Source organism: Drosophila innubila (assembly GCF_004354385.1).
Source record: "Drosophila innubila isolate TH190305 chromosome 2L unlocalized genomic scaffold, UK_Dinn_1.0 4_B_2L, whole genome shotgun sequence".
Lineage (NCBI taxonomy): Eukaryota > Metazoa > Arthropoda > Insecta > Diptera > Drosophilidae > Drosophila > Drosophila innubila.
Window position 1 is genome coordinate 27,182,255 of NW_022995372.1, and position 26,814 is coordinate 27,209,068.

The window sequence follows — 26,814 nt, forward strand, 5'->3', positions numbered from 1 at the left end:
TTGGATTATGTCTGATAAAAGTTTTTTCAACCTATAAATATGAAATATTTTATAACCTATTTTAGAAGATTATAGAGTAGTTAAACAAAAATTTATTGATGTCTTATTTCAATTAAAATAATTGTATTTATAAAATAGCTCTGCAATTTGTGAAAGTTCTGTCTGTGTTAAATTCCAGGAAACTTCAGAAATAATGTTATCAGTTCAGAGTATCTAAACAGAGTTGTTACCCCTTGACTTTCGCTGGCTGTTGCTTACTTTCAGGAGCATTGCAATTTTACAATTTGTATATCCCATATTGGCGTGAGTGTGTGTGTGTGTGTGAGACCGTTGTGTCGAGTGTGAATCTGCCTGGCATTACTGTTTGTATTGCAAAAGTTGTTGTAACTTCGTTAAAATAAGCACTCTGTTAGTTTGCCCGCCGGCTCGATGGGCTCTCGTCCGTTCAACAGTGCCACATTTGAACGCTCCTCCATTCCTCTCAGTCCTCCCTGCTTCTGGTCAGTGGCAATGCAGCAGATTTGTCGGTGGTTTTTGCCATTACTGCCACATACCTATCTTCTACTTTTTGCTGTTGTTGCTGCTCTTGTTGTTGCCACTGCTGATAGTTGGCATCTGCATTACTAATGGTGAGTGGCGGTGAATGGTGGCGACTGCTGCGCAAATTGGGTGGATTTGGATTTAAGCATAGCAGAAGCTTTGACAGCCCTGGTAAAACTCCGCATCCCTAATCACCCGCTGGGCACTATCGTATGTATGTGCCTGTTTAGAGTCGAGTGTTTAGAGTGGAGGTAAATGGTAAACTTACCGTTTAGTTTTCGGTTAGAGCTCTTCCTTTTCGAGTGCAACTGTGTCATGATGCAGCTCCAACTGCAGTTCCTTGGTGGCTATTAAACTGCACCACTTTACACCACAGCCGGGAGCCATTGTCGATCCCTTTTGTTATTCGCTTTCACTTTTCCTTGAGACCCATGGCTAAAACAATGCCGATATACGACCACGAGCACGACTGCAGCTTAGGCCGTACTCCGCAAAACCCCCATACTCCCCGACAACTTGTACTTAGCGTTGTTTCCTTCCGTTCAACACGGCGTATGGCGTACGGCGAATGGCATTTGGCAAACGGCTCGTTTCGTTGGCAGCGTTGTCTGAAATGCAATTAAATCGCATCGACATGCAATCTCCGGCACTGCGCGCCGTAGCACATGAGAGTGAGTACACAACACGCATCACTCCACGAACAACAGCAGCTCTAACAACTAACAGCTCCAAGTGGCATTTTCACTGTTGTAGGCGCTGAGAATGCCTTAAAAGCTCTGAAAGGTTTCACAAGAAAAACAAGAGTTTGCCGCAAGAAAAGAAAACAACTGAAGTAACTAAAGTAGCTTCTCAGGAGAATCAAAGTTCAATGGGATTTCGGTTGTCAGACGAATATAAAAATTTATAATGATAATCATAAAGTAAGTAAAGATGACTAATAAATTTTTCACTAGTTATTTAAATATAAACGACACTTACTCTAGAGTCGAAGATCCTAGTTACTAGCAGACTAATCACCCAATTTTATTAGGTTTAATATTATTATATATATATATTTTCTAATTTTGTAAAATAAATAAAATAAAATAAATAAATCAACGTCAGTTAACAATATCTATGGTATACATATAAACCTCTTCATCCTGACTCACTGCCTGATCATTGCACAGCCCAAACCATAACACCCAGATGGCTGAAATTTTCACACAGCATAGCTGAGAAAATTTTATAAGGGGCGGTTTTCCAAATTTCAAATTACAAGGGGTCAAGTTTCACACATTGAAGAAATTTATCAATAATTTACCAATTGAAATATATATAACGAACGAATATATTTCTTAAGAAAAGGAAAAACTTTACGCGAAGTTAGACAACTTCTAAAATAAGATATAATACAGGCAAAAAGATAATTAAATCCTATGCTGAGTTGATAATTAATAAAAAGCTAAGACCACGAGGCTTTCAAGTATAACCGTACTTGTAAGTAGAGAATATAAATTATGATCATAAGAATAGCAACTCAAATTTCTCTTTTTGTAAGGGGAATTCACATTTTGCTGTAAGACTTAAAGGTTACACAAACATGAATACTGCCGCAGAGTGTTTGAATATTCAGTTGGCGCCCTTTTCAACTTTCCCTCAACTGAGGGAAGCACTTAGCTATCCTCGAACTCTTACTTTTCTTTTTTAGCCAGAGTATCAAAACAAGGAGCGAAGTGCAGCTAGTGCACAAGTGGAGCACTCGTCAGAGCTCTTCAGAGCTGCCGATAATCCAATTATGGGTATGGCGTGGTGTGGGCATGGCTAAGGGTCGGATTTGACCGGCGTCAGTTAGTTTTGGCCAGGCTAAGGACGCCTTTTGCTGCTACCTGGAACTAGGTGGCGTGCGTCGCGTCGCGTCGCGTTGCGTCTCCCACATAATTTGTGCCAGTTTATGTGCCTGTTCCTGGCTTTGCGGGCTTCTCGCGTTATTATCAAGTTTCATTGGCCAAAACAGGGGTAAATGTGTGTGCATAAAAGGGTCACAACCTGAACCCAAGGAGCTGCCAGGGAACTGAGGCTAATGTCTGAGGTCTGCCGCAGTCGCAATCCCAACGAGGGTGTGTTTGCGGGATTTCCATTTGCTCCGTTTAGCGAATTGAGTTTGTTATTTAAAACACGTAAACGCTCAACTAAAAGAAAGTGTTTCGGATTGGGGATTTTAAGGCAAGGCGTTAAGGTAACCCCAGCGTGGGAATGGACAACTATTCCAAATCCATTTTAATTAAAATGCCTTGGTTGCACTTTCCATTAGGCAAAACACAGTGTTAATATTTCTAGCATTTTTATTTATTTTATATTCAATTTCATTTGTATTGATATGGTTTCCATTTTTTTTTTTTCGTTTTTAATTTTTATTCGGTTTTATTTTGCTTCATTCAACTACTTTAATATCGCTTTTGCTGTCGGGCATAGTAGAAATAAAAAACATAATGCCTTGTCATACTATGTTCAATATACGCTATATATATATGTAGATATATATACAATATTATAATAAAAATGCATTGGGCTCTTTTTTCACAACGTTTCCGCAATAAAAACATAAATTGAATAGTAAAATGGCTACGTTATATGTCCAGCGGCTTTTATATGTGTATATATGTATATCCAATATACATACATATATTTAGAGGTTCTCGTATTATAATTGATTTATTCATTTGCCCCATTGAATAGAGTTATTTATTTAATATTATTATTATTCTTGTGCATTTTGCTTCATCGTCGTGTAAACAACTACAATTAGTATCACGATTGTCATTGTTGTAACAAAAAAAACTCGAAAAATAACAGAAGAAAATAAAAAAGGGAATTTGATAATTTATTCCATTTAATTGATATTCATTGTGTTTTCTTGCTGCTTTCAGTATGTGCACTCTGTAAATGTTTACGCTTTTCATTATGTTTCATTATGACCTTTTATTTCTTTTTCGCCAAAAACTGATATGTACTTATATATGTGTTAAAAATTGGCAGCCGCATTAGTTGGAAAAACGTCATTTTAGTTTTTCATCTCATTTTCCTTGTCAAATGTATTATTATTTACCATTTTCGTTTTTAGTTATACAAGTAATTGTGCAATGTGTCATTTTCTACGTTCATTAAAAAACCATTATAATTGCTAACCAATTGATCATTTATATCATATTCATATCTTTATATAATATTTTTATTTATTTATATATATATTTGTATATACTTATTGGCCTTCTGCTATTTTATAAATATTTTGTATTTGTATCTAGAATCGTTTTCAGCTTTTAAAAATAAACTATTATTAACAACTTATCCGTCTAATAAATCTATAGATGCAAAAGTGTTCATTAACTACGCTCTAAAGTGTGTGTATGTATGAAATGGTGTGTGATAGTGTGTGTGTGTGTGTGTGTGTGTGTCTTGTCAGTTATTAGGAATCATCATATGTCCGCTGATGTGTATGTGTGTTGATGTATCTGTGTGTAATCAATTGCATTAATTACCCTTAAGTTGGCCAAGACACAGCGCCATGCGGAGGGAGCTGAACTAAAATTACTTAATGGTCATTAGATAGGGTGACGGAGAAACGATTATATAATAACGGGTAATTGGGCAATGTCAGATAGATAAAGGGGGATAAGGGAGAAATTATAATTTTGAAAAAGGGTGAGAATGTTGTAGCAATACATGGAAGAGAGTAATGACAACAAAATATAGTATACTTGACATATGTTTGAAGACTCAATATTATTAAAAGACAATACAATTGTTAAACTTTAGACACTTTCAATTGTTTCAGCTTAATTACTGCAACTGCTGTTAAAATCACACTGTCCAACTTTAATGGAAGTTCTTATATGTTTAAATCTTATCCATGCTTTGTAATCAGCATTCATCAAGATTTGATTTGCTTTCGGGTAGACTAATAGGTGAAATTCGGTTTTTGGAAGTTCACGTATTGGAAGAAAATTCAATGGAATAATCATTCCAAAATCTGTTGTAAGTCGTTATATGCTTAGGTAAGGATATGTTGAGTTTAAATAGTTTAAGATATCAAACTTTCTCTATTAATAATAATGAGTTAACAATAAGGACAAAAGATAAGTATTAATGATTCTAGTAGGAACTGTTTCATGAAACTTATCAACAACACTTAAGATTTTGTTAAAAAAAAAACTGAAAAGATTCTGACATTGTGACTCAGCTAGCAAGCAGTGATTAAATAAAGTTAAAGTTATTAAATAGTTTTTTTTTGTTTTTTATCGAAACTCCGCAACGCAAGACGCTTGGCAACTGCGACAACGTGCCGCAGTTTTTGGAGTCCTAATTCATATGTCTAAATATTAAATATGTTTATGTCTATATATAAAACTTATAGTTACGAGTGGACATAAACCGATTTGCTGTTCGTTATTGTTAGGGTTCTTTACCTAATTCCAAGTGCGATTAGTTATTATGTTCAACTTTATATACAATATAATACATATTTCCATTCGTGATTATCCCCAGTTGAGTTGATAGCAAGCCAATCAAAATTACTTGGCCAAGTCCAGCAACTAGAGCCAACATCAAAGGGATAATGTGAAAAGTGGCAGCGTTAACGCCGCCGCAAAGGATAAAAGAAAGATGCGCTGCCCAGAGCTGCTCAAAGCACTGGCCTGACAGAGCAGATCCTCGGGAAAGATCTCCAGAATGGGCAGATGTCGACCCGATGTGGGATCGTGACACGTATTGGCACGGGCACGCTATAGATAATTAAATAATATGACAACAAATTAGAATACAAATGTTATTAAAGATTTTTTTTCGATAAGCCGAAATCTCAAGAATCCTGCAGAGCAAGGCTTTCAATTCGTTTCACAAAGATTTCTCTGCAGGACTTTAAATATATAGAAACAATAGAAAAGCTTACGCGCATATCGGCAGTCGATAGGGGTAACTTTTGCCACACACAAAAAATAAAGATTGTAAAGTAAATGAAGAGGTGTATTATAGAGATAGTAGATATATAGTATTTGGGAACCCACCTGAACCATGCGCTTGAGATCATCCTTCTGAATGACTTTGATTTGTGCCGATTCTCTTAGCCAGCGTCTCAGCCAATGTCCAAACCAGACCAATCCACACTCGCACTCCAGAGGATTGTGGGATGTGATGAGACCACCCATAATACTCCTTGTTCCTACCGTATCCCAATAGCTCTTGTTCGGATAGAAACTATCGGCGGCGAGGGCATTGATGCGATTATGCGATATATCAATGGAAAGATGTGGCACCTCGCGAAGTGTATAGAAAATACCCGGGGGTAAATCGGAAATGCGTGTGTGGGAAATCTTCACTTGAAGTCGCTGGTTACGTGAAAGTCCGGCAAAGACATCGGGTGAAATGGTCTGCACATTGCTGCCATACAACTCCACTAGTTGTAACTTTGTGTTGTTGGCCAGCTTGGGCAAGAGTTGGCCTCCAATGTTGGGCTCCAGACAGTGAACCTTTAACTCCTGCAAGCCCGGCAGCCTAGAGACAATTTCCCCGAGATTCGCATGCGAGCTGGCATGAAGTTTGCGGAGGGAACGCAGCTTGGAAAAAGCCTGAGGATTGGCCACCTTAATGTCGAGCAGATTGAGTTCTGAGAGATGACGCAAACTCAAGAGATCGTGCAGAGTAATCCGACGAATGGGATTGTGAGCAAGGTCCAGGACCCTTACTGAGGTTGGCAAATGATCCACGGCACAACTCGCATTGATTAACTTGTTGTGGGAGATGTTAACGTGTCGTAAGTGACGCAAAACCCCAAGAGGAGACAGCTCCTGCAAGTAGTTGCCACTGACGTCCAGGTAGGAGAGCAGCGGCAATTTCAGCGGTGGCAACACGTAGAGTCCCATGTGATGAAGGCTCAGTTTGCGAACCCTGGGCGTATGCACAAAGACCTCGCGGAGATTGGTGGTAACGAGGGGATTCTCGGAAAGATCCAGATTGGTCAGATTGTTGAGAAAACTAAAAGTGTTGTCCGGCAAAATGGTTATGCGATTGCGGGCCAGACTAATGTCATACAGGAACTGTGAGTTGACAAACATGGAGGCATCCAAATATTCAAGATTGTTGCGCGACATCTGAATCGACCTCAGAGTAAACCCGATATCCGTAAAAGCTGGAACGGGCCAAACACTCAACTGATTGTCCGAAATGTCCAGAAACTCCAGACGAGTATTCATAAAGACTTCACGGGGCAAAGCTCGTAATCGATTCGAACAAATCCTTAGAATCCTCAACTTGCGAAGATTGGAGAACTGTTCCACCTGCAGTTGATCCAATTGATTGTGGCTCAGATCGAGCTCCTGCAAACTATTCAAGCCCAGAAAGCTACGACGTCGCAGTGTGCTTAGATTGTTGTGTGATAGATTCAAAATCTCTAGAAATTCCAAATTCCCAAAGGCATTGCTCTGCAGGGAGCCCAAAGCATTGTGAGCCATATTGAGGAAGCGCAGAGTATTTGCCAGATTGGTAAAGCTATCCGACTTGGCCACATGATTGTGACTGATGTCCAACTGATATATGTACATATAGCTGCTCAGCTCATCGTCGAAGTACGAGATGTGATTGTGGCTCAGGTTGAGTCTCAGTGGAGTCGTTGCATTGGACACATAATGGAAGGACTTTAGTGAAATTGAACACAGTTGATTATGCATGAGATCCAATGCGGCCAGATTTGGGAGGATTGTGAAGGCGGCATGGGAAATGTTGCTCAGACGATTGTGGGAGAGATCTATGTAGCGTAGAAACTCCATGTTGTGAAAGGCATGACGTGCGATGCTGCGAAGACGATTCGATTGCAGGTTAAGGGTCTGTAGATCTCCCAAGTTGTGAAAAGTTTGTGGCTCCAGACGCTCCAGGGCATTGTAGGAAAGTTCAATCTCGACCAGATGACTGTGGGCATCGGGCAGAAAAAGTCCACAGGGCAGTGACTTGAGTTGATTGAAGCTTAAATTGATGTAACTCAGTTCTCGCATTTGAGCAAAGGACTCATTCGAGATAGTCTTCAGATTGTTATTGTCGAGGCCAAGCCAGATGAGCTGCGAAAGCGGAAGTAGCGCATCCAAAGGATCCAACGATTCTACACTTCTAGCCGGAAATACGGCAAAGGAGAGCTCCAGTATTTTCAGCGTATGCGAAACATTCTCAAAGACCAGAGGATGATGTATGGTTATGTCATTAAAACTCAGACTGATCTCCTGTATTTGATCTAAGCCCGCAAACGAACCCAAATGAAGATGGGTTATTTTGTTGTTCCTCAGCAGAATTGTCTGTAGATTTGCGCCCCAACCATCGACAGCAAAGATGCCCTCAGGAATATCCGCTATGGAGTTGTATCCCATGTTCAGATATGATAACTGCGTATAGTTCTTTAGCCCTAATACGGGTATCATGGTAAAGTTATTGCCACTCAGGCTCAGAACTTTCAGATTCTCGGTGAATGAAGGCAAATTGCTCAACTGATTAATTTGATTGGAGGTCAAATACAAGTATCTAAGACGATGCAATGAGGAGATGGCAGCCGGCACTGTAGTCAATCGATTCCTTTCTAAATCCAGGTATTCCAGGGTATCGGTAAGACCCTCAAAGGCAGCGGGATGAACGCGACCGATGACATTAAAAGCCAACACGAGATGCACAATCCCTGTGGCCTTAAAGACCTCCGCCGGCAACTGTGTGACATAGTTCTGTTCCATGTTGAGAGCACGTATGTGAACATCCGTGTAGTTTTGTTGAAAATAATCCGATTCCAAGTTTTCAATGCAATTCTGGCCAAGATCCAGCTTCTCAAGATGCATTCGCAACGGACGTCCTGGCACCTCCTTCCACTGAACATTTCTCAGCAGATTATCCCGCAGACTCACAATCCGCAACTCCGGCAATTGCTCGAACAATTGTTGAGGAAACACACTCAGCAAATTACTGGACAGATCCATGGTGACCAGCGATCGTGGCAAATAGTTGGCTGCCACATGAGTTATCCGATTGTGGGACAAGTCCAGCCAAAGCAGTTTCTGCAACTGATCAAATGGACGCATCCCAGATCGATCGCCACTGCCAGGAGTTGCTACATGCAACACATTGTTCGCTTCCATCCTGGTTTGAACCGCTGCCAAACTGGAAGGCTGCGAACTGTTATCGCCTCCACTTGACAGTGACTCCATGCTGCCACCTGGAGTTACTTCGGTGATATCATTGCCGGCAAGATGCAGAGATCGCAGCGTATCATGTTGCGCCTCCCAGTTGCCATCCAGCGTTGTTATATGATTGCTGGAAATAAAAATAGTTTATTGAAGAGGATTAAAGAGAATACTTCTGGCAATGAATGTTTCTTTTTCGGTAAAATTATTTTAGAATCTAACCATTTCAAAACATAACCATTTTCAGCTCCTATTGTGTGAAATTATCACTTGTTACAAATACAAAATATTATTTCTGAATTTTACCATTCTGTATTATGGCTCGCCATGTTTATCGACAAGTTAATTAAATACTAGCTCCAAAACAATATTGATTATCATTTCTTAAATAGTCTCATTTATCTTGAATATAGCTTTAATACATATTAAGCCTGCTGATGAATGAGAAGCTTTTGAAATTGTTATCTGAAACTCAACATCATAAAATATGTAACATACGATTATTTCGAGAATTGATTCTGATTATTGAGCTAAGTAATAGTTGTCTAAAAGCAAACTTAGATTTTCAAGCCAAATAAAATATTTTTAAAAAAATAAATAATTTTCTAAATCACATGTTTCTGCAAAAGTATTGTATCTTTTGAAATCCATGGTATATTAATTATCTCATTTTTAAGTGGTAGTATCGTGCCGAAAGTTGACCCACAAAAAATTTTATATACTTAGGATACTTTCGCGAATATACATTGTTTATTTATCATCATTGTAGACAGAATTGGGAACTTGACATTGTAGTTGAGATTTATTGATTTCAATATATATTTTTGTAATGTAAATTATCATTGCGGATAGCAGTCTGCGCTAGTGACGAAAGCAGCCAAAGGGTGCGCAGTGCAGAATACCATTTTTATAAGAGTAATTCATGTATTAAATTTAATATCATTCGTCCCAAAACTAGATATGGGCCTTTCCACAGCCCCGTCACGTTAATGCTAACGCCAAAATGTGAGAAAAACATAAGAAAAGTGAAATTTTTAAAAAGTTGTTTTTATATTTATGTAGGTAGTAATCCAGTCTAACAATAGTTAGTGAATAAAATGAAAACAATCGTCTTTTCCGATTGAAAGATATAAGATAATTGAAATTTGTTGGAAATGGACAAATCTTTTTGCATATAAATTTTTTTAATATCATTTTAAATAATTTAAGCTATTTTTCCAGGTTTTTGAATTTAAAAATCTCTTCTCATTTTATTTTAATTAGCCTTAGTATGACACGTTACGTTACATGACGTTAAGTTACATAAGTTTCTCTAGCATTTTATAGAGAATTGATGTACTATATGCAATGCATCTATGCATAAAATAATGTTTATTAACTTATTTACTAATTAACAAACTTGTATATCTGAATTGAAACAGTTTGTGAAACTGCCCATTAGGAAACTTTGGGGCATTATAGATTCTACGGATTAGTCACTTACCGTTGCGCTACTAGTCGCGTGAGGGAATGCAGTCTTTGTAGCGCCTCCAGAGGCAGTTGTTGCATCTTGTTGCCGGATATGTCCAACGTCATTAGCGAATACGTCATGGTGCTACAGAGTAAATACAGAGGAGTATAGAAAGATGAAAATATTTTTATATATACAAAATAAATATGTGTACAGCTATAAAGGTAAAACTTTCGCTAAACTTCTATAAGTGAGCTTTGGGCGACCTGGCAACAGCCACGCCCCTTGCGTATTGAGGTTGTGGCTGGCTGCCTTTTGACATATCCTACATATAAGTCAGAAAACAAATATTTAAACTTAATTAACGCACCGCAGACCCAACGACGAGCCCTGTGACCTGTCTCCACCCCTTCTTCCTCATCCTGCTGCACTCCATTAATACGTAGTTACACACATACACGCACTACAACACACACACACATACATATGGCGGAGAAAGAGAGAAGAAGAGCGACCTCAATTATGAAAACCACGAGGTTTTACAAACAAGCCTCTGATGCTTGCATTTGCTCTAAGCGACGCACAGTGGGGTCATTTCACATTATATTTCTTGCAAAAAACAATCCCTTTGAAACATTCATGATATTTAAAAAATTTATAAAGTTTTTGTTAGCAAACTTCTTAAGCTTTAACATGGCTGATTACACAGGGTGATAGGCTCACAGGATGTTTCAGGTTTATCGGTTGTATTGGCAGCCAGGCATAGCGAAAACACATGTCATTCCATTGGGCTCTTCTTTTTCTATCACCCTTCCGCGTGTTTTTATTGCGAGCCTGCAGCAGCTGTCGTACAATAACATCCGTAAAAACAGACGATTCTATATAGGTTAGTTAGACAATTGATCACCAAATCGACCTGTAGTAATGGGATAGAAGCGAGATGACTTGAAAAATAGCCTCATTTTAGTGTTTTTTTAAACATTCTTTATTTCAATATACTATTAATTAAATAATAAATAAAAATTTCATAACTTTTCTACAATTCTGTTCGTATGCTTGTTTTAAAAAATGGGTCAACGGTACTACCCACAATTTTTACCTGATTTAATAAACCTTTCGGATTCTTAATTTTTGAATAATTTTCTATCGAATGCATTTATTACGTTTTACAAACGCTCCAATTTAAAATAATTTTTGCCACGCTTTTTGGCCTGCGGGCCCAGTGTGCGACGCTGCTTTTTGTTGTTAGACCCTGTACTTGAAAAGAACAATAGGTCTGTTAAGTTGATCAAAGGCAAAACCTGAGTAAATGGCAAAGCAACCGCATAATTTGTATACATTCGCAGTTAGCAACAACAGCCGAGTCAATATTGAAAATGTAGACTTATAGGAACTAGAGACACCTAACTTGGTATGTAGGCTCATTTATATCCAAACTTAATCAAGATTCAAATTTTTTGTTGTTATAGAAGTTTGTCACATCCAAACCCTTGACCTTGGTACATAAATATGTTCGATACATATATTGTTATTCGTACTGTCCTGAAAATTTTATCGGGAATAAGGAAGTAGAAAAAAACATGCTGCTATAAGAAACAAAGCTTTTCTGTTCGTCTGCCTATATTTTAAAAGGAATATTTAATACGTAATATATTTCAAAGTACAGGGTCTGCCACAGGCGGACCCGTTCGACTCTCGCCTTTTCCGCTAGCTATTCATGTTGTTATTTGCTTTTGTTTCAAATGCTCATGCGACAAGGAATCAAACGCAAACCGAATTTTTGCGGCTCCTTCAGCGCTCTCTTCGCAACTTCTCCCATTTTCCCCTTATCCACCTCCCTCTCCGCTTTCTTCTTTTACTCTGCCACACTGCTCAGTTGTTGGCGGCTGTTTTTGGTTTGCGTTTGCGTTTCGGTTGCCAATTGCCGTTTGTTGTTATTGCCTTGTGGTTTAACGTGTTTAACGTGTGAGTGCGTGTGTGTGCGTTTGTGTATGCTTGTGGGTGTATGCGTGAGTTAGTGCGATTGTCATCAAAAGACTCCTTGTAAATATGGCAATTTTGTTGTGTATTCAAGAATTACATACATAAATTAAACGAAGATAATAAAGCTTAATAGATATTTAAATAATTAGTAATAATTGGTCAAAAAAATAAAGTTAGCTTCTCTTTATTTTCATGGATTTGAAAACAAAGCCTTAAACTTTCATAAGTTTCTGGTCGATTTCCCCATTTTGAATAAAAACAACTGCAGAATATTTAATTTTTGTTCATTTTTTCAATGTGACAGAAATATAAAACTACCATCATTTTAGTCATTTGAAACTTGGGCTAGTCAACAATCACAGCGATTTCTTTATTATTAATCGACAATCAAGAGTCAGGCTACCTTCGTATATACAATAATTTAATATATATGGAACCCCGATTCTACATGTGTATTTATTTATATGCATACGAATACATAAAACGAAGCCCTGAGCACATTTAACGGCATTTACAACTGAACACGCAACATAACGAGCAACGAAATAAACTCGCATACTAATTTGAACATGTGTGTGAGCTTGTATAATTTACAAACATTTCATTGTAAATTATTAATTAAACATTTTTGAAATACATATGTGCAAGTACTTAAATATTTATGGAATTTTTACATAAGGCTCGTAAAACTTGAAACCACTGTGTACAAAATTTAAATTAATCTTTCAGGTTAGTTTAATTAAGTTTTTAAGATGCTGACAAATCCATCAATGTGCTGACAGTTTACAATACCAGACCATTTCCACGACAAAAATATAGTATATTATTTTTTTAACTTTCTTTTAAAAAATGTTTGTTTAATATCGATTCAATACATTCGCCAATCAGTCACTTTTAACAGCTGACGTGAAGAAAAAAAGTAAGCGCTAAATTAAAATCAGATTTTTAGGAAAATCACGTTTAAAAAAAATCTCCATGTCTATGATTCAACACTTAAAATTATGGTTTAAGAGCTTTTTACAGATTAAAATTTGAGGTTCTATTAAAGTTTATTTGCATTAAATGAAAAAGAAAGCCGACTAGGAACCTTTGCAATTAATATTTAACTTAAATCATTTAAGTTCATTCATTTAGATTCATTCACATATTTTGCTTATCAAAATTTAGCCTTTTTAGCCGTAAAAATAATTATAGCTGCAATACACAAGACAGCAACAATAGCATATAGCACATATGATAGCCATTCCAAGAATGTTATTGGTTGCGATGCGTCCAAGGAATAATTCTTGGTTATGCAGTTGAACAATAAGGACCCACAGTGTACCCGACAGACATCTTTAGTAACTCGACACTTTTCCCAATCGAAACACGGTTTCGTGTGATCATCCGCACAGAAATTTAGGCAATTCGACGAACTGAGCAGATCCATTGAAGTACCATTTTGAAACCAACATTGACACATGCGGGTGCAATTTGTCATCTCCAACGGAAGAGGCCTATCATTCACTTGGGCAGAAACACTCAGAGCCATACCCATTATCAGTGCTAATAGCACCCGGAGCAAATTGCATTCAGTCATGTTGAGAAATCTTTATATTGTTCTTTTACTGCGCCCAAATGTCGCCCAGCACGGTTCGAATTCAACTGAATGCAGCACATTTAACTCCACTTCATTGAGAATTTGTGATTAAAGAAAGAGTGATTAACACATACTTAGTATGTAGTGAGCATATGGGTCAACGTCATATACATATATTACTCATGTTCTTGATATTAAAACTTATCTGCATACGTACTTTTATAAAACTCATTCATGCCAACAGACTGACAATCAAAATATAGCGCTTATCGTTAGAGCTACGTAGGAATTATATTTCTAACAATATGTAATATCAATTCATGACGTATATATGTATTTTGATAGATTATTCCACTTATATCGAAAAATGGCTGTAAAATTTTGTATGAAACTTCCACATAGTTTCAACAACTTGAAATATATATTTTAAAATAAAATTAAAATTCAACAATAAAAGCTTATCGAAAAACAATTTTGCGATCTACAAAAATTTTTCCAATGAATGCAAAGTATTTAGAATGTTTCTAGATGTAAAATAAAATGTTTGTCCTAGAGACATTAACAAATCGACCCTATGAGTGGCAAATTAAGGTCAAGGTAATTTTTGTTTAGTGCATAAAAACACGAATTCATACGAATCTCTTTAATTTTCTTTTTTTAAATATGTGTAAAATATTGTGATGATAAAATATGCCTCTCTTATGATGCGTTTTAGTCTTATAATTAACTTTATTTATGATTATATACAAATGATAAGGACACATTATGCTCATAAATTGTTCGGTTTCATGCCATCATTTTCATATTGTTATTTTGTTTTGGGTTGAGTTTTGCAATTGTTGAACTAACTTTTCTATTAGCATACGAAACGGTGCAACTGTGTGGGAGACAGACAACAGGATGGTAGATGGGAGGTTTCTGGTTTTTTTTAGCCACATTTGCCAGGTTTGTGCACATTAATTAGTTTGATTTAAGTTGAGATGCGACCTGTTAATGACGAGCAGGTATCTGTCTATTTGCCACACACACCTCTCATCACCCAAACACTTCATATCTTCCCTTTATACTTTCCCCTGTCAGGCTATCTGTTTACTTTTGTGTGAGGGTCTTAAAACTGAGCAAACTGTTAACGTGCGTCCATTTAACTTTGCAAATGTAACGCAGAGGATGAGAGGGGATTCGGTTTCTGGTTTGCGGTGGGCGGTGGTCTGTGGGCTGTAGGCAGTAGACAAAGGGGGGGGACGAAGTTCGTTGGTTCTTTGTGCTCGTTAAAAAATTTTCGCGTTTCATTTCATGCCGCACAAAAAAAAAATAAAAAAGAACAACAACTGCCAAATGCGGTCGAAAGCAAGAGAAAGAGAGAGAGTCACAGTTCACACACAGTCACATGGCTGATGTGATGTGTTGTGTGGAACCATAAAAAGCTGACGAAATATGTGCTTGTATTTGCCGTACTACACTATATGCATATTTCGAGTCTGTTTTCCTCTCGCTTTTGGTTTATAACCTTTTAAAGGGTATTACGAATAGCGAATGAAGCATAGGCGAATAACAAAAATATGTATTTTTATAAATTTGGCACATCATTTTTTTAATATTAGACATATAAATTCTAGAATCTATTAAATAACGTATACATTCAATAATATTTTGTAATAGGACTTCTCATATAATTAAGTTCTTAACTTTTGATTTTTGCATCAAAATGATTTTATAAAATAAAATACTATTTTTGTAAGCTATTGAACAAAAATAAGCATATACTTAAGTGTAAACTTACACACTAAATTCGTTTGTTAATCAAGAGCATCTAGTCTTCGTATTATGTATTTATTTTACATAACATCTGCTTCATTCTTTTTTGTGATTATTTACACTCAAACAAATAGCGCTTGAAAGTTTTTCTTTTACCCCGATGTGTGTGTAAGTATGTTTATGTGAGTGTATACTGTGTTGTATTCGTCATGTGAGTTTGCATTTCCTGCCTGCATTTTCAGCCTGAGTGCCCCATGAAACACTCCCAACAGTGCAACAGCCCGCACTCCCCGTAAGCGTGCTCCCTTTGCCAGCCGTTTGTTAAACTTAATTTTACGCCTTTTTTACAACTTGCAGTTTTATGTTGTAAAATATACGTATGGATGTACATGTGTGTAAGAGAGCATATATAAAGCACTTGCGCTACAAACATATAAACACACGCCGCTAAGAAAAAAATAGTTAAAAACTGGGTCCCATACAAATAGGCCTGCAAAACTGTCGCATCATCAGAAATATTATATATATTTTTATGTGCACAACATATCATGTAAGGAGGGAAACTGCATCATCATCACCCAGCACTTATGTGATAACCCTAATCGCAAACGGCCCGCGAATGTCTCCCCAACTGATGACCTACACTCACCTGAAACTGCGCTCGGAAATGTCCTGCAGTTCGTTGTCGATTAGCTTCAGTGTCTTCAGACGCAATCCCTGGAATGTTTCATCATCGACGGTCTGCAGATGCGTATTCGACATTTCGATATAACGCACGCTGCTATGGATGAACTCTGTAAACAATAAAGAGAGAAAGATAAAGCGAGAGTTTTTTTTTGATGAGAGGACATATTGATATACATCGACGTAGGAATCAAAATGACGTCGCGTTGGACCACCCAGTTCATCATTCAAATTGATTTTAAACGGCATTTGAAGCGTTTCCCATAACCCGGAGGAGAAGCGATCTGCTGCTGCCAGAGCCCGGGGACGTGGCTAACGATGATGGCTTTTGTTTTGGCAGTTTGATAGCAGGCGCGTTAAAGCAAATGGGTCATCAGCGAACCATTGCTCCTCACAATGCGCACACAAGAACGGGAATTAAGGAGGGTTTTTCAAGTCAGGCCACTGGACAGAACCCAACGGGCAGGACTTTGATTTTTATGCACTTTTTCCGTTTTCCGGACTCCCAAGCTCCCCTCCCAATCTTCCGCCCCTCCATAATAGGACAACGGCCAAAGCAATTTAAAAAGGCACTTTATATATATTGGAAGAGTGACATCCCTAAGAGAGACAACAGAGCTTCGCAGGCTGACTTCATTGGCATGCGAGAAGACTGTACAAAGTGTATAAAGCATTAAGCAGAAAATACATGAAATGAAATATGTATATTTATAATACGCTTGTATATGACACAAGTATATCTGCTTGTAAAATGAATAAATAAACAAATGAAATAAACAAAATTAAGGCCCTACAGACTTTTGAGACTATGCAGATAGAATAAGTCGTTAAGGTTTAAATAAATGTGCGAAAGGTGACTAGCAATATGTACAGAACATATACCAATCGGAATGTATAGTCTTAACTAACAAAATGCACACTACTAAGACTATTACTAACTCACCAGGCTCATAAGGCAAGGGGTTGTAAGTGAGACGGACAAAATGTAAATGATTGCAGCGGATGATCATCTTGATCATCCCAATCCGCCAACCGGCTCAAAAGAACAATCGCATAATCGATTTTCAAGAAATATCAACAACTCACTGTGGCTTGCTCGTCGTAGATAGTTTGCAGAATTAAGTTTGATTGCTTATTTTTTGATGAACGGTCGTTATAAGTAACGGAAAAAATTGTCAAAGTTTGAATAAGGCATGAAAACGATGCAAGATAATTAAGATTTGTAATAAAAGTACGCGTAAAACTCGATCTCAATTTTGCGACGAACGATATTAAGTTGAATATACATATAAATTATTCTTAAAAAAAAGTTTGGCAATTTTTCCCATTGCTTAAAAAAAAATAATTAAATTAATTGTAAAGGTACTGTTGATCATCGGGGTTTCCTTAAGAATTTAATACTTGATTTACATATATTACGCTTCTTGACCTATTTGAATACTGAAGCTTTGCCATGTGATACACATGTAGCTTACATTTAAAGTTTACATCGTAAATACAAACTGAAAAAAAAAACATTGTATTTTTTGGAATTTCCAACTTGAATTTTGTAATAATTTTATTCCTTTGTAGAGATTTAATTTTTAATTAATTAGCAAAAAAAAACATTCAACATTCAAATAGAAAATGTTGGACATTCCTCTAACAAAGTTGCTATTTGCGATACGCTTATATTAGAGAAGGACTCTCGTTTACGAATAGTTTTTTGAGTTTACAACTGCGGGCACTACGAGGACCCCTCGGGGGGTCGAGTGTCGCAATTAATTTGCGATTCGTTGAGCATGTGTTAATTAACAATAGTGACAAGGTCCTTGGAGTGCGCCCGCGGCTCTCGAAGGAGAAACACTGCGCCGAGGAGGCTTATGGTGTCGCATCGTGTACTGGCGCAGTTGTACACATGGTGACCATGTGTTTTTAGCCTGATTATACGCAAAAGGCTCTCCAAAGGGAATTTTCATGTCATGCTTGTCAGCTTAAATTATGGCCTGACCTTACCTCAAGCAATGAGGCAATGCGGCACATTCCTGGCCACGCCTAAGCTGCCGCCTCCTCCCAACGCCTGCTCCCGCACATAGACAAAAAACAAACATTTTTTTGAGTGTTGTGCCCCGATGAGGAATGGGGAATGAGTGCAGCCACACAGTCGTGGCCGGCTAAAAACTGACGTGCAACATGAAAATGCACTTTTCGCTTTTAATTGAAAATTTTTTACGTGAATTGTCATTTATCTTTTTTGCTGGTTTCGGTTCGGTTCGGTTTGGTTTGTTGCTAACTTGTATTTTTTCCTTTCATATATTTTTTTTTATTTATTTTGGGTATTTTTAGTTAGCAGCTTGCTGCCGGCTTTTCCAAAATACATGCACAGATACTGTATACAAACACAATCACATACAGATGCAATGACACATAACATACAATATGCATGTCTCTTACGGACATGCATCGTGTCGGGAAAAAGTCAAAGTGAAATGCGAGAACAGATTGTCAGATTGTCATTGATTTGGCCGTGAACATTTCGTAGCAGCATTTCAAACATTTGACTGCACTTAAACCATTAATGAACAATCACTAAAAGTATCTACACTTACATATATGAATGGTATATGTATAAATAAATTAGCTGGCAATTGCTTTCAGCCATATCTAATTTCAATTTCAAATGAATTTATTTAAATTAAAATTTGGTATACCCACGCTTGGATATGTATGCAAAGATTTCATAAGTTTTCTTCTTCTTTCGTAATCAATTAAATTTAAATTGAACCTAATTTATTTTCATTTAAATTGAAGCAATAATAATAATTGTCGGTCTGTGCAATTTTGGTTATTGCAAAACGGAATTATTTATTTTATTTATTCACAGGCGCGCAGCTAAGGGGGCCAAAAGGGGCGATTTGCCCCGGGCCCGGAGTTAACGGGCCCCGCGTTCTAGTGCCTCTGATAGACTGTCTTAAATACCGTAAAAGTGAAGAATTTTTTTTTGTGTTTTTTCAAATTTTAATATTGAAATTCAATTGAATTAGAGTTGGACCCCATGCCTACAAATATAAGCTGTTGCAGCCCCGATTACATTTTAAGGCACAAAATTCACCAAAGTTATTTCATTTTTGTCTTGTATTTTGTCATATATTTTCATTTCGGACATACTACCTTGATCAAAAAGCTCCCGAAATCACCACCGTGTGGTGCTCTTAGTTAACCGTTTTTATTTTTCGTTCTTTTTTTTTAGGTTGCCACATCTGTCATTGACATTTTATAAAATTTCCAGTGTGATAGTTTTACATTTCTAAAAGTTACGCCGTGTTGAGTACATCTGCTTTTGTGCCTGTCTCGATTTTGTATCTTGCATGAAACGCCTTGTAGCTTCTGAAGCTATTTCAGAATTTTGGCTACGAGAATATGTTACCTCAGATATGTATCATCTTAAGACTTTTGCAAGTTCTGTCTCTACCTGTGGCTGCTGGAGAAAGGGCCTTCAGTAAATTAGCTTTAATAAAAATATATTAAGGTCTAGGATAAGTTTTGTAATTAACTTAAGAGAGGGAATAAAAAAAAATTTTAAAAAAGGGCCCCCAAATATTTATTTTGACCCGGGCTAGCTGCGCCCCTGTTTATTCAATTCAAAGTTTGCTAGGAGCTTTAATATAACTTAAACTATCTGAACATACCGAAAATAAACGCACACACATACTTGTGTGCACTAAACGGCGATATACGCAAACAGCTTACATCTTAATTACATATCGCATATTAATACAATATTAATCATACGCCCTGTTGACACGCGCAACGGGCAGCAAACGTGGCAAACGCATTGGCCATGCACGACGGCAGCTTGGCGACACTGTGTAAGTTTGTGTGTACGAGTATACTCGTAGAATGTGTGCATATCTAAGCTGGCCAGCTGTTGTTGTTGCTGTTGCTGTTGCCGTTATGAGTGGGATACCAAAACACAACATATGGCGTTAATAAACTTCTGGTCGTTGCCCGAAGGCTTGTGCAGGAGAAGCAAGCGACAACGGGAGTACTATGGAGGACAGTTGGTGGCAGTTGAATGTCCATCGTACCTTTGGCTTGTATTTTATGGCCTCAAGTCAATTCTCTGACAAATGCCGAGCATATTTATTTATTTACTTTTGCAGCCAACGTCGTCATTTCCATCCACTTGCTTCTCTCTTGGTTCTCGCTTTTTGTTTCTCGTTTGCGTCACTTGCCAAGTGTTTATTCAACTCGCCAAAAGCAAGCAAATAAAAAAAATATCAACAACAACAACAATAATAAGACTAGGACTGAATTTAAGGGATCATGAGAAATAAAATATTTTAAATAATACTTTGCATAAGCCTGAAGTTGAAAGAGACATACAAACTAAAAAATTCAGCGAGTTATTTACTAATCAAAAACTATTGAATATTAAAATTGAAATATGTTTTATCTCTTTTTTCACTCATTTGTCATGACAACAACGAACTCATCAAAATGCACAGCAAGGCATGTGCTTTTATAAATTAAATATAATTGTTTATGCATTTGCCTTTGAAATCTTAGTCAGTTTTGAAATAAAAATAACTAGTAACGTATGTATAAACATATTGTATGGCATCTGAGTCGCAAAAATGCACAGCAATATATACAATAATGTAAATATTCAAAGAGCATTTTGTTATGAAAAAAAAAATCAGTAAGAGCATGATTTCCATAGTATTTTTAATTTTAAATAGATTAAAAAGGACAAGAGTTAATTACATGAAAATTGTTAGAACTGTGAATATGATAAGTGAAATCTCATTACATTACATTCATTAGAATTGAACATTGACTTTTTTTTACAGAAATAGTAAAATTCGAATTAACAGATAAAACTATAACTGGTGCACTTCGGAATTCTTAAATAATCAGGGGTGTTCCAGAAATACTAACCAATCGTAAACAAAAAAAGCCCATACAGCTCTGGTTGTTTTTCGTTTGCAATTGGTTTTAGTTTCTGGCACAAGCCTGAATATAAGTAAGTAAATAAATTTATATATATCAACAAAATAAAAATTTCAAATGTTTTTAACAGAGGAATTTGATGAAGTAGTCAAATTGAGAAATTCTACAAGAAGAAGTTCGATATAGAGCAGATAAAACAACAAAAAAAATGGTATGTAGATTATGTAGAATTTAAAAGATTCTCCTAAAATTTATATATATCTCCAACGGCAAGGACTACTGACTCCGACTCTGAAGTTTGACAGAGAAAAGCTTTTTAGAGAGAAGCTCAACAGAAAGAATCTTTAAATGTGGAATTCAAAATTATCTGTAAGGCTCTCAACATTTTTTAAATGATGTTAAAGAATTTGCGACAAATATGTATATCATCTAAGTGTAGGCCAGTCTACTGCAAGATTTATATGCCTCAATATGTAAGGTACCTCCCATTCTCGGCCGTGTCATCCGCCTTCACCCGAGACCTCTTAACGTATGTGCTGATGAAGATTACGTCAGCTGAAAAGTTATTGTTTTTGGCCTGGCTTTCATACGGGAAGGCAAGCGAGCTGGCAGTAAGAAAGTGTGGGCTTCATTTATATCCATATACTTTCGTCTGCAGCAAAGCCAGGGCCGGGAGTAAGAGCAGGAGCTGTAGCCAAAAGGATGACAGGACCAGGAAACGTGCGGCAGCTGTGCGAACTGCCTGCCCGTCTTGTCCGTACGTTCATTTTGTTTCGGCTTTTCTTGCCTGAAATAGTTTCGTCATGAAAATTGTGGCCAAATCGAACGATGTGGCTGCCTTTGTTGCTGCTGTAGATGCCACTGCAGATGGTTTCCATTGGACTAGATTCCCTTGGGGCGCATCAGCAGCAACATTGGCCAAGCGTGAAAATGACCAGAAACATTAAAAATAAATCTAAATTGCACATTTTTGGCTTAAATATCATTTACGAACACAACACAATGGAAATTTAACTTTAAATTGCGTACATAAAGGACACAAAATGTGATTTTTTTTTCTTCTGTCATGACACATTTGTTTTTGGCTTGGCAGCTGCTTTATTCTTTCCCATTCTCTCTCCCTTTCCCGACCCTCAACTCTGCCTGCTATTGCTGCATATTTTTGGCAACACAAATTTCGGAATTTTTAATGAATTTCAAGTCGTTGTCATCGTTGTTGCAATTCCCCTGAGTGTCCCCTCATCGTGCCCCTCACAGTTGCATATTTCTGTGTATTTTTGCGTGTGCGCTGAAAAGTATGCAATGTCTGCTGTACCCGAAGTCCTGTGCCCCATGTCCTCTGTGTCCTGCATCCGAGCATGCCTGTGGCTGTGGCAATTCTAGGCACATGCTGACCCCTCCCTTCCACACTTTCTCTTCTTTTACTGCCCGCAATGTCCAGCTGTTGGCTGTTTTTCGGGCGTGGCACGCAATTAGCCCGACTGTCAAGCAAAGTGTTTTCTCTGGTCGTCCGCTCGCCTCAGTTTTTTTTTCCACATTAGAATTGCTAATTGCCAAAAGTTTTCGGCAGCAGCAGCAAATGCATTTCTTCAATGCAATTCACCGACGTGGAAGACATAAATTGCATTCAAGTGAGACATTTGTTTGAATATATTTTGAAGAGCAGATTGTAATTGTTAAACATGTAATGTTCGATAGACGGGCACTTGAACAGTGGAATGTGCCACAAAATGCCATAAACTAGCACAGATTGCCACATGGAATGCCTCGCCTCTTGCACCAGAAGACCAACTTCAAAGTGTGTTATGTAAGGTTGTTAGTTAGCAAATCAAATGCTGATGATAAACATGAGAGTTGAATATTAAAAAGAGCAATGCTCTAATTTTATTAAATCTGAAATATTTTTTAAATGCCTTTGTATCGAAAATCAATAGGAGGAAACCATTCCAAATATTTTTCAAATAACAGTTCATTAAAAAAGTTCATAAATGTTTAATAAGATACAATATCTACGACTGTACACTCAAATAATTGTTTTGCCAAGATACAAATTTTACACATTTTATTGCGCAAATAACTCCCATTCCGTAGTTAAAATTTTTATTTATCTCTTAGTTTATAAAGTACTTTGTGGTTTTTTGAGCAGGTTAATAAGGAAATAATAAACTTCATTAAAGCTTACTATTTTAAACAAGTCGGATAGGCTATAGTCGAGATTTCGACTATAGAATACTTGTTTAAGTATATACCATAGTAGTTAATAGAAAAAACTATCTATTAAAAACTAATGCATTCGTTTGGGAGCTTGTATTGCCTAAATGATTGATAATTTCAATTAGCCATTTCTGTCGTTATACTTGTCCGATCTGGCTGCGATTTAGTGGGATATATAATATTAATAGATAATGTTAATTACCAAAACTAGCTGTGTTTTAGCGATTTGCGTGGGTGGAGGGGCGTGGCTAAAATTTGAAACAAATTTTATACTAATATACAAAAATCTGTATGCCAAATTTTGTTACTCCAACTATTATAGTCTCTGAGATCCTTTTGTTTATAAAGAAGGACAGACATTCATGGCTATATCGACTCTGCTGTTAATGTTGATCAAGAATATATATACTATACAGGCTCGGAGATGACTCCTCCCTGTAACATACATTCCTACGAACACAATATATCATTTTACTTATTTCTTAAGTAGCGGGTATAAAAATATAAAACACCAACCGAAAATCTCCCAAATCTCTATACATTTTTGGGAGATTTTCGGTTGGTTTCGGTTTCTGTGACACCCCTGAATATGTCTATTTATTTCAAACAAGATCACAAAACTTAAAAATCAAAATTTTCCTCCCTTGAGTAAACTAATTTCTGTCATATTTAAATTCTTATCTATAAAATATTTTGTAACTCGGGCACAATACAAATTTATTGATTCTGAAATCCGATCATATTACGTGTTTGTATGTAAGAAAGGAATAAAAGTAGCAAAAATATATGCAAGAGAAGACAATTTGTAAAACATCGTTAAATTTAAAAAAATATTAATAATGAATGAACCCGCGCCTGCATGAACCTGGGTCTAACACACCATCCTCTGCACTACTTAGGTACTGAGCTCGCTATCTGTCCAAACACTGCTATATGTTCATAAAATAAATGTATGTCTTTGTTTTGTCAAATTGATTTTTAAAATGCCATGATCAAGCGAGATTCAAACCCGGAATTTTGGCTTCTGAATCTAACACACCATCCTACTACACTACAAACACATGTAAACAGAAAATACTTGGGAGCCTTCACCTTTAATTTAACGCTATTGCAGGGCAAAACCCCGCCTTATTTCCGGATGAAATTTTCTTTAGATTATTGTGGCCAAGTATCAAGGTCGTACGTCAAACCGTTTGGCCTGTACAATGCTAATACAGTCAGTCAGTTGGACAAACAACTTTATATATACAGATATAAATTTAAGAGCTCTTAATTGTATAAAAAATAATGCGAGCGAAACGTTTACACAAAGAAATTTTAAAAATATGAAATTGCTTGTAGCAAAGAGAAACACATTGCAGTTACTCACAAATTTGATAAATGTGAATTTAATAAAACACTAGTCGGAAAAGCTATAGTAGAGATCCAGACCATAGAATACCCGTTACTTACTTTAATATATATAAAAGTACTTTTAAAGAAAATACTTGTTTTGTGCTGAAAACTTTAATTCGCCATAACTGCCATAACTTAAAAACTGTGAGTATGGTGGTTTTTTGCGATTTACGGGGACGAAGGTGGGCGTGGCTTAAATTTGAAACAAACTTGATCTGGGTGGGGTATATAGAAGACTGTTGGTTAAAGTTTGGTATCTCTATCTCTTATAGTCTCTGAGATCTAGGCGCTCACACGGACGGACAGACGGACAGACACACATGGCTATATCGACTCGGCTATTGATGCTGATCAAGAATATATATACTTTATAGTTTTGGAGATGCCTCCTTCTCCCTGTTACATACATTCCAACAAACACAATATACCCTTTTACTTATTTTTTAAGTAATGGGTATAAAATCGAAACAATAGACAAAAAACGAAACAAATGTTGCAAGTAAATTTTTGTAGATTCGCCGAACATTGTGGCAGATAAATTGGCAATGCGGATATCAGTAAGCCATCGCCCATCCCTCATCCCCCATGCCACATGCCACATGCCCTATGCTCCATGCCTCATATTTTCATTTCCATTTCCATTTGCAGAGCAATTGTAAGCCAAGAAAACTTTTCAATAGCACGGCTCCGGCTCATATCTGACAGCTGGCCAGGCCTGCACGCTGTTGCCTTACTGCCAATGACTGTTTGTGTCTGTGTGTGTATTGCCAGTCAACAGTTTTCGTTTGCAACTTTATGCGGCAACTTGATGTTGTTTGCATTTTGCAGCACTGGAGGTAATGGTAATATTTTGGCACAAGACAACAATCGCAACAAAAAATAAGAGGAGGGATGAAAGAAGGGGGCGTGGCATGTGGAATGGTAACGAAATGACAATGAAGCACAAAACTTGCCATTCATTACTTAAAAACTACAAAATTAGCGTGGAATTTGCCACAGCAATCGTTAAAAACTTTGTGCCAGGCGGGGGCTGAGAAAATGAGGAGATGGAGAGATTGAGAGTTGGAAGTTGGGGGAACTGTGGAAGTGGAGAAGTAAAGAGAGGCAGTGCCAGAAGGACAACCGAAAAAACTTTATTTTTACAACTAATTGGCAAACTTAAATGTAAGATTTAATTTTGTTGTGGGAAACGCAGTGCTCGGCAATGTTGTTTGTCTGTCGTCGGGGCCAGGACAAAGCCGTTTGAAGCTTCATTAAAAAATTACATTTCGCTCTGGGCGGCAACAAGAGAAAGAGAAAGACAGAGGAAAGGAAGGCGCAAGTGGCAACAACTGGAGTTGGGAAATGGAAACTGGTAACCGGCATTGTCGCGTTTGTCGTTGTGGCTGTGACAATTTATAGCACAACCAAACAAAAATATTTGCCACATAAATAAAATGGAACAAGTTGGCCCGCACCTGCTCCTTCTGCGAGAGGATATATTGACAGCGGGCAGAGAGTGCCGGAGAGTAGGTTGACCAATACAAAACGGAAACATCTGCTGTTCAGATACCTTACCTGGAAACTTGTAGAGCGCCACCTCGTTGCAATTAATCTCAATCAGCGTGGACGTCTCGTTGGGCAGTCCGGCACACTGACACATCGAGTTAAGTGGACAGGCGTACAGCACATCCTGCTGCTGACTGCCGAGCAGCGCCGCCGATCCTCGCACCGGCGGTGGACCTCGTGCCAATGCTCGTGCCGTGTTCCTCGCCATGCGAAGCTGCTTTTGACCCCCAATAACTGAAGCACCACCGCCTCCGCCATCGAACTGCCAGCAGTGCGCCGTGCTCACCAGACAAGAGATCAATGCCAGGTACAGGTGCATACTGCAAAGATATACAAAGATACAAAGGGTTTGATGAGTTGAATGGCAGTGACTGTACATAAATTGAGAAATGCAAGCTTACAAAACTCTAAAATTGATAGTTTGATTTTTAAGAGACATTAAAGATCTTAACTATTCAAAACTAAAAGATAAATTGAATTATTAGTTTAATTATTTGATAGCTTTTAAAGAGCAAATAAAGATCTAACATTTTTTAGTAGTCATG

General features: G+C 37.3%; 1 protein-coding gene across 1 annotated transcript; it reads right to left on the minus strand.

Moving 5' to 3' along the window:
* Positions 1 to 4,786: 4,786 nt before the first annotated feature.
* Positions 4,787 to 26,588, minus strand: LOC117780650 (chaoptin). Its single transcript, XM_034617267.1, has 5 exons — positions 26,279 to 26,588; positions 16,146 to 16,290; positions 10,213 to 10,323; positions 5,586 to 8,859; positions 4,787 to 5,303 (listed from the first exon to the last, which is right to left on the minus strand). The coding sequence occupies exons 1-5, from the start codon at positions 26,586 to 26,588 to the stop codon at positions 5,127 to 5,129; spliced, it is 4,017 nt and encodes a 1,338-aa protein (XP_034473158.1). The 3' UTR covers positions 4,787 to 5,126.
* Between the last annotated feature and the right edge of the window lie 226 nt (positions 26,589 to 26,814).